Source organism: Phyllobates terribilis, unplaced genomic scaffold (genome assembly GCF_046119375.1).
Source record: "Phyllobates terribilis strain yellow unplaced genomic scaffold, ASM4611937v1 Scaffold_7__3_contigs__length_470593459, whole genome shotgun sequence".
Classification (NCBI taxonomy): domain Eukaryota; kingdom Metazoa; phylum Chordata; class Amphibia; order Anura; family Dendrobatidae; genus Phyllobates; species Phyllobates terribilis.
In genome coordinates this window covers 411,310,674-411,323,885 of record NW_027362767.1, presented here as the reverse complement: position 1 = coordinate 411,323,885, position 13,212 = coordinate 411,310,674, and the positions used below count along the sequence as shown (strand labels likewise).

At 44.3% G+C, this 13,212-nt stretch overlaps 1 protein-coding gene across 1 annotated transcript in view; it reads left to right on the top strand.

The window, feature by feature from the left end:
* The first annotated feature begins 270 nt into the window (after positions 1–270).
* The window catches only part of LOC141155554 (olfactory receptor 5AP2-like), a 55,843-nt gene continuing 42,901 nt past the window's right edge, over positions 271–13,212 (top strand). Inside the window, exons 1-5 of the mRNA XM_073642421.1 lie at positions 271–546; positions 1,358–1,381; positions 1,738–1,947; positions 2,047–2,106; positions 2,286–2,631. Of these exons, the coding sequence (XP_073498522.1) occupies positions 271–546; positions 1,358–1,381; positions 1,738–1,947; positions 2,047–2,106; positions 2,286–2,631 (916 nt within the window). The remainder of the gene's footprint in view (positions 547–1,357; positions 1,382–1,737; positions 1,948–2,046; positions 2,107–2,285; positions 2,632–13,212) is intronic.

Sequence of the window (13,212 nt, the reverse complement as noted above, 5' to 3'; positions counted from 1 at the left end):
GGAGTTAAAGAATTTTAAAATGAAAAAATACCAACCTGATATTTCAGATTATCAAAATGATAGAGTGTTCAAATGGCATCAAGGTCAAAGAAATCCAAGAACACGATCTCTTTCCAGGAATAACTCCATCTCTTGAAATGAAAGAAACGCTGCGGTTCGTTTTTTAGCCAAAAGTATAACCGCAGAGGACGATCCAGGTTCAGAAAAGGGAAGGTGAATGGAAACCAGAAATACCTCCAGCATAACAGCCAAAAAAAAGACAGCAACAATATGGAAGGAGCGTCAGCAAAAGATGAACTAAAGGTAATTAATCTTTCTGATAGAATTTTTACCAATGAAGAACTTGAAGTCTTGGGCAGAGGACTAACCTTTTCCCCTGTGTCAAATTTCGACTGTTTCACTGCTATAAAAGACGTCAACCTGTTCAGTCGTAAACTGCTTCTTAAAAACACTTTGCCAAATCTGAGGATCCATTCCTTAGAATGGCTTCATCAGATGAAAGAGAGGCAGTTCAGATTCTTGAATCACTCCTTGATGAACAGGATGGTGATAGGGGTGCTGCCTCAAAATTCCCTGCATGTATTAAAAAACAGTCTATGGCATGTCCTCCCTTGTCCGCTTGTCCAACTGTAGAATTGTTTACAAAACTGGTAATGGAGGAACTGAGACACCTCCCCAATAAACGAACACATGACAATTTGAGTCGTGGTCAAAGGATTGCATTAAATGAAATCAAAAATATGGACGATGTGGTGATCAAGAGAGCGGACAAGGGTGGAAATGTTGTTATATGGCCCATTAATAAATATGAAAAAGAGGTATATAGACAAATGAACAATAAGCTTTGCTACCGGAAATTGGAAAAAGATCCTACACCGTTTTTTAATGGCGACCTTATTAGAATAATCAATGATGCAAAAGATAAAACATCATTCCTCAATCAGTGTATGATGGCTTTATTGTTTCAAACCCTGTGATACCAACTTTATATCTCCTACCAAAGGTTCACAAGGACATTGTTGACCCACCGGTAGACCCATTGTATCAGGGAACAATAGCCTTTGTGAACCTACCTGCAGGTTTTTAGACCATTACCTTAAGCCCCTGGTGCAGGATTTACCATCTTATATCAGGGACTCCACAGATCTGCTTGTTAGGCTTCAAGATATTTCTTTTGATAGCGACATCATAATGGCCACAGCAGATGTGGAGTCTTTGTATATCTCAATCAAACATGAGGATGGCTTGAGGGCGGTCGAATTCTATCTGCATACCACACGTCTGGACCGCCATCTTGTTCAATTGCTGATACAGCTCCTTGGGTTTGTCTTAAGACATAATTTCTTTCTATTTAAAGATAGGATATACCTTCAGGAAAGAGGTACTGCAATGGGGGCGTCTTGTGCACCTTCGTATGCATGCCTCTTCCTGGGGTATTGGGAGCATAATATTATTTATCCAACGGAGACAGATGGCGCTGTTCAGATGTGGGTAAGATTTATTGATGATCTATTTATCCTATGGCAAGGAGATGTAATATTATTGGAACAGTTCTTTCAAAAACTTAATGATAATCAGTGCAACATTCAACTTACTAGCACATGGAGCTCTGATGAAATTGATTTTCTGGATCTAAAAATCAAAAAGGAAGAAGGTGGTAAAATATCTACTGATATTATTAGAAAAAGCACAGCAGTTAATGCGCTTTTAAGTACTAAATCATCCCATCCACCTCAGGTGATTAGATCCATACCTACTGGACAATTCCCCAGAGCTCGACTGATCTGTTCTACTGACCAATTATTCGAAAAACAGGCCGTAGAACAGAAAAAACGTTTTAGTGCTCGTCACTATAGGTATGACACTATTCAAAAAGGCTACCAGAGAGCTAAAGAAACAACTAGGGATGAACTCCTTAAATCCAAAGACAAAAAACATGATCAGAAGGTGAGATTGATTACCCCTTATCATAGTCAATGGAGGGAGATGTACCAAATTATTAGCAGATTCTGGCCAATTCTCCGCTCTGATCCTGTTTTAAGACAGATAATTCCACCTAAACCATCTATAACACCAAAAAGGTCAAAAACTCTAACGGATATTTTGGTGAGAAGCCACTACATTCCCCCAAGACCTCCAAATATGCTAGCTGGAAATACAACTCAAAAACACGGTAGTTTCTCATGTGGATCATGTGGTGCTTGTCTTCAAATCGATAGAGCAAAGGAATTCTCTGATTCTTCAGGAAAACGACTATATAAAATCTTTCACTTTATTAATTGTAGATCAACCGGGATAATATACTGGGCAACATGTCCATGCAATCTAATCTATGTGGGACTTACATCTCGAGGATACTTGAACACATTAAAGATATAAGGAATGCAGCTAAATGTACGAAACCTGAAGAAATAACTACTCTTAAAAATATCCCTAAGCATTTTAAAGAATGTCATAACTGTAACTGGAGACTGTTGCGTTTTAGAGGAATAGATAAGGTGAATCTCGGAGCTACAGGTGGAAATCTAAAAATTAAGTTAGAACAAAAGGAAATTAAAAGGATCATAACCCTGGACACGATAAAACCAAAAGGTTTAAATGACATGATTAGCTTTGCGCCATTTATCATGGGTAACGTACGATCGCGGGGAAATAAGTCGGATGAACTGCTGGCTCTGAGTAAGACCCAGAAGGAGTTTAGGGAATGCAGTCTCATGTGCTTTACAGAAACCTGGCTGCATGAGGAGGTCTCAGATTCATGTGTCTCGGTACCAGGGTTTCAAATGGTTCGGGCTGATAGAGAGAGAGTTAGATGCGGCAAGAAAAAAGGTGGAGGAGTGATACTCTACATTAACAACAGATGGTGCAATCAGGGGCATGTAACTGTTAAGGAGAAACATTGCTGTCCAAATATTGAACTGTTAGCAGTGGGCCTCAGGCCTTACTATCTGCCTAGAGAATTCACTCTTGTTATTGTAGTTGTGATGTATATACCACCATCTGCGAACCCAGAGGCTGCTGGGGATGTGTTGTCAGGGGTGATGGCCCGGCTTCAGACTAAACACCCAAACTCTCTAACTGTAATTTCTGGGGATTTCAATCGAGTAAAGATCTCATCTGCAATACCAAAGTTCTATCAATATGTCAAATGTCTTACACGGGACAACAACACACTGGATCTCCTCTTTGCTAATGTTAAGAATGCTTATTCATCGGCTGCATTACCCCCCCTGGGGAAATCTGACCACAACCTCATACTATTGTCTCCTGCTTACCAACCAGACGTCCGCAAACAACCAGTGACAATTAAAAAGATAAGGAAGTGGTGTCCAGCAGCAGAAGAGGCGTTACAAGACTGCTTTGATTGTACAGACTGGGAGGTGTTGTGTACCATGAAAGAGAATTGTGATGTTAATGAGATTACTGGCAGAGTTACTGATTACATCAACTTCTGTATGGACATTGTAGTACCTGTTCAAGAGATTCGGTGTTATGCAAACAATAAGCCATGGATTACAAAAGAGTTGAAACATTTACTAAACATGAAAAAACTGGCTTTTAAAAGGAAGGACAAGGAGGCATTGAAAATTATACAGCGAGACCTAAAGGGGAAAATTAAGATTGCCCGTGAGGCATTCAGAGTTAAATTAGAAAATCAATTTGCACAAAAAAAGCTCCAGAGAGGTGTGGGCTGGAATGAAGCTAGTGACTGGGTTTAAGGCAAGGTCGGAGCAGGGGGGGTAGTGGACTTAGAATGGCTAATGAAATGAATGAGTTCTTCAATAGATTCAGCAATAAAGGTGCGGTAGCAGCAGGGAAGGGGGAGGAGGCCGGGGAACAACTAGCTAAATTAACAGGGGGTGAAATAGATCATTTCTCGGTCTCCAAAAATGACGTGAGGGACCAGTTTAGTAAGCTGGCCATTGGCAAAGCAGCAGGGCCTGACGGTCTCAGTCCACGTGTCCTCAGAGTGTGTGCAAATGAGTTGTGTACTGTCTTCCAGCATCTCTTTAACCAGAGCTTACAATCAAAGAGAGTACCAGTTTTATGGAAGACTTCCTGCCTGGTGCCGGTTCCCAAGACTACCTTCCCGGCTTCCCCGGGGGACTATAGACCGGTGGCCTTAACATCGCATGCGATGAAGTCCTTGGAGAGAATAGTACTTGCTCACTTGTGTCCGAGGGTGATCGCGCATACTGATGCTCTTCAGTTTGCGTACCGGCAGGGACTGGGGGTGGACGATGCTGTAGCGTATCTGCTACAAACAGTACATTCCTTTTTGGACAATGATGGAACCACTGTGCGTGCTTTGTTCTTTGATTTCTCTAGTGCGTTCAACACATTACAGCCACTCTTACTGCGTGGAAAGTTGATTAAAATGGCGGTGGATGAGGGACTTGTGAATTGGATAATTGACTACCTGTCGGATAGGCCACAGTTTGTTAGGTGGGGGACGGCTACATCAGATAGTGTACTGAGCAGTGTCGGAGCCCCGCAGGGAACAGTGCTGTCGCCATTCCTCTTTACATTGTACACAGCTGACTTTCAGCATAAATCAGACCGTTGTCACCTCCAGAAGTACTCGGATGACTCTGTGATAGTTGGCGGTATTGGGAAGGACTAGGATGAAGAGGAATATAGAAGGGTGGTTGCGGACTTTGTAGTATGGTGCCAGGCTAACCATCTAGAACTAAATGTTAAGAAAACCAGGGAGTTGGTGATGAGCTATGGAAGGTGCAAGAAGGTATGCCTACCTGTTACCATTGACGGTCAGGATGTGGAGATGGTGGACAGTTTCAAATATTTGGGGGTTTACCTGGATAGCAAGCTAGACTGGAAGTGCCACATGGAGAAGGTCTACAAGAAGGGGATGAGTAGATTGTACTTCCTAAGGAAGTTAAGGTCTTTTAATGTGTGTGGCAAAATGCTTGAGGTGTTCTACCAATCCATTGTGGCTAGTGCCACCTTTGCGGCAATAATTTGCTGGGGTAACAGTGTGCGTGTTGCTGACGCCAACAAGCTCAACAAACTTATAAAGAAGGCTAGCGCGACGGTGGGCCTACAGCTTGGGACTTTTGAAGAGGTGGTAGAGGATAGGATTAAGAAGAAGTGCAGAGCTATAATGGGCAACAACACACACCCGCTTTATGAACTGTTTGCGAAACAGAAGAGCACATTCAGCAATTGCCTAATACAACTAAGGTGTAAAAAGGAAAAATACAGGAGATCGTTTGTTCCAACAGCTATGGGGGTGTTTAACAAATGTCTGAAAAGCAATGTCTAAAGCATTCCAAATGTTATGTTATCATATGTGTCATGTTCGAGATCTGTGTTCTGCTGCTGTGATACCGCAATTTCCTCCGGGATAAATAAAGTATATCTTATCTTATCTTATCTTATTTTTGGTATAAATAATTGTAATTAACGGATAGGATAGTATAGCTGTATGGTGAGACCCTTTCGAGATTTCTTGAGACTTTATGAAACTTGAAGTTATGTGACGCTATATATCTCTTATCAATAATATATTTTTTAATAATGGTCTAACATGGATGGCTATGTATTGGGGACATAAGTTGGTTATTCTATGGTGTCTGCTGTTTACTGATGATTGTCGATTAGTGCCATGATTTTGCATATATTATAATATGTGTGCATGTAATAAAAATATCTATACTGTTCATATTATGGTTGACTTGCCATCTATATTTATCTAGAGTAGGTCTAAATTAAATACAACTGATAATATATGATGAGTGTATGCTAATATATTTGATATATGCATAATTCCTTATGACAATCCGTGGCTGGTCATCAGTACCCTTGGTGACAATAATATCTGTATTTATAATATATTGTCTGTACCTCCAGATTGCAACTTTAAGAATTTTTTTAACTCCTGTAATTCTGGATAAAGCCACAAGAGGGAGAAAAGATTAAGGAATCATGATTCAAGATCTAAGCAGCAATAATAGAATTTGTAAAAATAAAATTAGACAACTCTTGCCATGTATGCCAATATGATGTATGCTTTAATCTTTATTAACTTTGAAAAAGTCAAAAGAGGGTGACATAACTATAGTTCATAAATAGTATTATCGGAATTTATAACCTTTGATATGACTCTATGACTTGCTGTTGCGTATACCAATAAGATGTACATTTTAAATCCTGATTTTTGTCGCTGCACAATACAAAATAATCTTGATAATTGATATTTTACAACACTCACGTATCTGATAATGTCTTAGATTATGTTATCATAATGTGTTGACATCATGTTATATTCAAGATAAAATCATGTTCTATAAATAAATGATGTCTTTCTATGTGCGGTGGTAACGGCACTTTGTGCTCATGACCAAAATGGTGTCTCAAGCCTTATGGTGTGTGCGCGCCTGTTCTGCGGCGTCGCCTCCCCTAGTTCTGGCGTCCAGTCGGCTGTCTGCACAGTCTGACTTCCGGGACGCCGGCCTCGGGTGAGCAATGCGTGACAGGCAGCATGGCCGCGCCATTACATGCATCATGACCAACATTACATACAGCATTATGCCGGCAATTTTAAAGGTAATTGATTATGGTTAACCAACACCTACCTATTTATTCAAAGTATATGCAATAGGGCATAGAAACTGGCCCAACCCCCTCTGATAGCTATACAGTACAGACCAAAAGTTTAGACACACCTTCTCATTTAAAGATTTTTCTATATTTTCATGACTATGAAAATTGTACATTCACACTGAAGGCATCAAAACTATGAATTAACACATGTGGAATTATATACTTAACAAAAAAGTGTGGAACAACGAAAAATATGTCTGATATTCTACATTCTTCAAAGTAGCCACCTTTTGCTTTAATGACTGCTTTGCACACTCTTGGCATTCTCTTGATGAGCTTCAAGAGGTAGTCATCGGAAATGGTTTTCACTTCACAGGTGTGCCCTGTCAGGTTTAATAAGTGGGATTTCTTGCCTTATAAATGAGGTTGGGACCATCAGTTGTGTTGTGAAGAAGTCGGGTGGATACACAGCTGATAGTTCAACTGAATAGACTGTTAGAATTTGTATTATGGCAAGAAAAAAGCAGCTAATTAAAGAAAAATGGGTGGCCATCATTACTTTAAGAAATGAAGGTCAGTCAGTCCGAAAAATTGGGAAAACTTTGAAAGTGTCCCCAAGTGCAGTTGCAAAAACCATCAAGCTCTACAAAGAAACTGGCTCACATGAGGACCACCCCAGGAAAGGAAGACCAAGAGTCACCTCTGCTTCTGAAGATAAGTTTATCCGAGTCACCAGCCTCAGAAATCGCAGGTTAACAGCAGCTCAGAATAGAGACCAGGTCAATGCCACACAGAGTTCTAGCAGCAGACACATCTCTTCAACAACTGTTAAGAGGAGACTTTGTGCAGCAGGCCTTCATGGTAAAATAGCTGCTAGGAAACCACTGCTAAGGACAGGCAACAAGCAGAAGAGACTTATTTGGGCTAAAGAACAGAAGGAATGAACATTAGACCAGTGGAAATCTGTGCTTTGGTCTGATGAGTCCAAATTTGAGATCTTTGGTTCCAACCACCGTGTCTTTGTGTGACGCAGAAAAGGTGAACGGATGAACTCTACATGCCTTGTTCCCACCGTGAAGCATGGAGGAGGAGGTGTGATGGTGTGGGGGTGCTTTGCTGGTGACACTGTTGGGGATTTATTCAAAATTGAAGGCATACTGAACCAGCATGGCTACCACAGAATCTTGCAGCGGCATGCTATTCCATACGGTTTACGTTTATTTGGACCATCATTTATTTTTCAACAGGACAATGACCCCAAACACACCTCCAGGCTGTGTAAGGGCTATCTGACCAAGAAGGAGAGTGATGGGGTGCTACGCCAGATGACCTGGCCTCCACAGTCACCAGACCTGAACCCATTCGAGATGGTTTGGGGTGAGCTGGACCGCAGAGTGAATGCAAAAGGGCCAACAAGTGCTAAGCATCTCTGGGAACTCCTTCAAGATTGTTGGAAGACCATTTCTGGTGACTACCTCTTGAAGTTCATCAAGAGAATGCCAAGAGTGCAAAGCAGTCATCAAAGCAAAAGGTGGCTACTTTGAAGAACCTAGAATATAAGACATATTTTCAGTTGTTTCACACTTTTTTGTTAACTATATAATTCCACATGTGTTAATTCATAGTTTTGATGCCTTCAGTGTGAATGTACAATTTTCATAGTCAAGAAAATACAGGAAAATCATTAAATGAGAAGGTGTGTCCAAACTTTTGGTCTGTACTGTATATGACTTGACCATTCACTGCCCCAAGTACTCCCCGAGGAAGCAACATATGCAAAACGTGCGTTGGGGTGCTTGGATGGTGTGTGGATACTGCCATGGCATCTGGTCTGTATTTTCATCTACTGTGTATTTGACTTATGGGGAGGAATATATATATATTAGTGATGGTTACAATAGGCAATATATACAATAACTACATCTGTTGCAATTATGCAATATACTTTTTGATGATAATCTAGCCTATTTATTGATTTATAATCTGCATTATAATGTGTTATTATATACTTTGAGGGATTGTTTAACAAACTCTGCTTGTAAGTTCACTATTACTGATACTGTGGGGTCTTATACTTTATGGGATTGTGCAACTAATAGTGCATGCAAATTTATTACTATATGCTTGGAATGATGTTGTATATTGGGTTACCCTGTATAATGGACCACAGTAGATGGGATCTCATATAGACCTCCCTGTATTCAATCAAATGCACTAGTTTACATAATGCAGTGAATATATTATTGATGCTGATATATACTAAATTTAACTGTATAATGTATTACCTTTTGCCAATAAGATGATGGTGGACCACACCACCCTTGTGGTTTTATGGGAATTTTTTAGGGGCTGTGTTTTTTATTTTTTTTCTGTTTTGCTGTGTTGAATAAATTGTAATAAAATATTTGCTATTAAATAACAGATGACTAATTTGTCTAAATTGTTTATTAAACTGTAAGGAGGTATTGTATATAGGCTAGCAGCGGGACCTGAGGGCTGAAGCAGAGTTTAGGACACAAAGCTGCAACCTTGCATGGGCACCTCCATTTTGGAGGAGGTGCCATACATATGAGAGGTCCTCCGGCCATTGGCCGGGGACTCCTTAGGACGGCACGCGGCCCCTTTAAGAGGGAGGGAGCGCGCGCGTGCGCGCCCTAAGCACAGTGCCCGGGAAGCTGCACGCGCTGGCAGCAGCCAAAGCAGGAGCGCCGGAGGACTCCGGGTGGGGAGCGCGGCGGTAAGAGGGACGGCGTCTCTGCCTGTCAGGGGGCCGAGATGCCAATACTACAGTACCCCCCCTTTAAGCCCCCTCTTTTTTAGGCCTTAAAGATATTTTTTAAGGAGAAGCGGGGCGTGGATGTTCTCCCTGGGTTCCCATGTTCTCTCCTCTGGGCCAAACCCCTTCCAATCCACCAGAAAAAAGGTTTTCCCTCATACCCTCTTGGTGGCCAGAATGTTCTCTGCCTCATAGACGTCCTCAGCGGAGACCGGAGCTGGGGATGTACCTGGATTGTCGGAAAAAGAATTAAGCACAACTGGTTTGAGGAGAGATACGTGGAAGGAGTCGGGAATCCTTAAGGTGGCCGGGAGTTTTAACTTGAAGGCTACTGAGTTGATTTGCTTGAGGACTTCAAATGGACAGATGAACCGTGGATCCAACTTATAGGAGGGTATTTTGAGACGAACATGTTTGGAGGAGAGCCAAACCTTGTCTCCCGGACGGAATTGAGGCGGATCCAGACGTCTCTTATCAGCATGTTTCTTCATCCGCTCTGAGGACTGAAGAAGTGCGGATCTAGTGTCCTCCCAAATAGTAGAAAATTTGCTGACCAGAGACTCCGCGGCAGGGTTGTCCACTGAAGCGGAAACGGGAAACGGAATCCGGGGATGTTGACCGCAGATCACAGAGAATGGGGACTTGGAAGAAGATTCGCTCTCATGGTTGTTATAGGAGAACTCGGCCCATGGTAGGAGCTCCACCCAATTGGTATGGTGAGCGTTGACGAAGTGCCGGAGGAAGCTGGTAAGGATCTAGTTAATACGTTCCACTTGGCCATTGGACTGCGGATGGTAAGCAGAGGAGAAAGCCAGGGTGACATCTAGCAGCTTACACGTAGCTTTCCAGAAGTGCAAAGTGAACTGGACCCCCCCGATCAGACACAATGTGGAGGGGTAGGCAGTGGAGGCGAAAAATATGATGGATGAAGTCCTTAGCCAGCACAGATGCAGACGGGAGACCAGGCAGAGGGATGAAATGGACCATTTTAGAAAAGCGGTTAGCGCCCACCCAAATGACCGTACAACCAGCAGTAACAGGGAGATCAGTAAAAAAGTCCATAGCAATGTGATGCCACCAGGCAACAGGTACAGGAAGAGGCAGGAGACAGCCGGCTGCAAGATGTCTGGGAACCTTGTTGCGGGCACAGTACGAACAGGCCGTGATGAAGTCTACCACATCCTGGCACAGGGTAGGCCACCAGTAATGCCGGGTAATGAGCAGGAAGGTCTTCTTCCGGCCAGCATGGCCGGCTAGATTGGATGAATGACCCCAGTGAAGAACCTTCTTACGATCTGGAAAAGCTACAAACGTCTTCCGGGGTGGGAGACGAGACAGGTCCAAGGGGGCCACATTCATTACTTTGGAGGGATCGATGATATGCATAGGCTCCTCCCCTTGATCGGAAGACAGGAAGGATCGGGACAAGGCCTCGGCTTTAATGTTCTTGTCCGCCGGGCGGTAATGTAGGGTAATGTTGAAGCGGGCGAAGAACAAAGACCACCGGGCCTTACGCGGTTTGAGCCTTTCGGCATTCTGTAGATATGCCAGGTTTCTGTGGTCAGTATAGATGACCACCGGGTGCAGAGTCCCCTCGAGCAGGTAATGCCACTCCTCCAGCGCCAATTTGATGGCTAGCAGTTCTCGGTCTCCTATGGAGTAGTTGCGCTCAGACGAGGAGAAAAGCTTGGAGAAGAAGCCGCAGGTTACCATTCTCCCGGATGAAGACTTCTGGGTGAGCACCGCTCTGGCTCCGGAAGAGGAAGCATCAACCTCCAGAAAGAACTGTTTGCTGCTATCCGGATGGTGCAGCACAGGGACAGAAGAGAAGGCTAGTTTTAAGGAGAGGAAGGCCTCCTCTGCTTCGGGTGAGCGCAGAGATGGGAGCAGTCCGGGAAGAGATATATGGGATGAAGAGATGGTAATAGTTGGCGAAGCCCAGGAATCGTCTTACACCCCTCTGCACGGGGAGCCACTTTAAGACAGCAGAGACCTTCTCAGGGTCAATCCGTAGACCTGTCTTAGAGAGGTCTGCTCGAAGAGGCATTTCTCAAATTTTGCATATAGGTGATTCTGCCTGAGCCTAAGCAGTACCTGACGAACATCCCTCCGGTGTGTAGGAAGATCTGGAGAGAAGACCAAGATGTCGTCCAGGTACACCACCATGCAAGAATAAAAGAGGTCACGGAAGATGTCGTTAACTAATTCTTGGAAGACGGCGGGAGCATTACAGAGACCGAAGGGCATCACACGGTATTCATAGTGACCGTCCCGGGTATTGAATGCCGTCTTCCACTCGTCTCCTTGGCGGATCGGGACCAAGTTATACACCCGACAAATATCGAGCTTGGTGAAGATATTCGCACCTTTAAGCCGGTCGAACAGCTCAGAGATGAGCGGCAGGGGGTATTTGTTTTTGATAGTAATTTGGTTGAGTCCTCTATAATCGATACAGGGGCATAGTGAACCATCTTTCTTTTTTACGAAGAAGGATCCGGCTCCAGCCGGGGGAAGAAGATTTCCGGATGAATCCCCTAGCCAGATTTTCTTCGATGTACTCCGACATGGCCCGGGTTTCGGTCAGCGACAAGGGGTAGATAAGCCCACGGGGTTGAGTGGCACCGGGTACCAGGTCGATAGGGCAATCATATGGCCTATGAGGTGGCAGTGTCTCTGCCTCCTTCTTGTCGAAGACATCTGCATAGGACCAGTAAGGTGCCAGTAGACCAGGTAAATTAACGGAGTAGATGGAGGTCGACCCGGGCGAACCGGAACCAGGGAGGTCTCATGGCAATCCTGCCCCCAACGGAGCACCTCACCGGATTGCCAATTCAGAATGGGTTCATGTCTCTGTAGCCAGGGTAGACCTAGCAAAAGGGGGTGAGAGAGTCCAGAAAGCACATGGAAGGAGATCCTCTCTGAGTACAGCATTCCCACCTGCAGGGTTACGGGCTCTGTGACGAGCAAGATGGTCACTGGAAGGAGTCTTCCATCCACGGAAGCGACTGCCAATGGTTCAGCCAGAGGTTTGGTAGGAATCTGATACTTCTCTACAAGGGACTGGGAAATGAGATTCCCAGCGGCTCCAGAATCCAGATGTGCTGTTTCAATGAAGCGGTTCTCTCCACAGGAGATAGAGACAGACAAAGTCAAGAACAGAGAGGATTTACTCTTGCCTAGGATGACCTCTCTGAGCGATCCTAGGCACTGGAGTTTCCCGGCTTCACCGGACAGGAACGGATCAGGTGCTTCTTACTACCACAGTAGAAACAGCTCTCCTCGGCTCGGCGTGTTTCTTGACCATCTTGGTCTGGTCGATCTGCATAGTTTCGGGCGAGCGTGCCCGGGGAGTTGCTGGTTGGGAAGCCAGTTTCAGGAAACAGGAGCAAGACGAGGAAATCTTCTCTCCCGGGTAGTCTCCTTAGCATGTTCTAGGAAACTGATATCAATCCAGGTAGCTAGTGACACCAGGTCATCCAGGGTGGTAGGAATGTCCCGGCTGGCTAACTCGTCCTTAATCCGACCGGAAAGACTCTCCCAGAAGGTGGACACCAGGGCCTCGTTGTCCCAGGCAAGCTTAAAAGTGAGGGTACAGAACCGTATGGCATACTGGCCCACGGTGAGTCTCCCTTGGCGGATATGGAGCAATGAGGAGGCAGTAGAAATCCTTCGTCCAGGTTCATCGAAGACCCTCCGGAAGGCAGTGAGGAAAGCCGGAAGATCGGACACCAGGAAATCCCCTCTCTCCCATAGAGGGTTTAGCCATGCCAATGCTTCCCCGGTGAGGTGAAACATGATGAACGCCACCTTGGCCCGGTCAGAGGGAAACTGATGTGCCATAAGTTCAAAGTGCAGCGTGCTCTGGTTCAGAA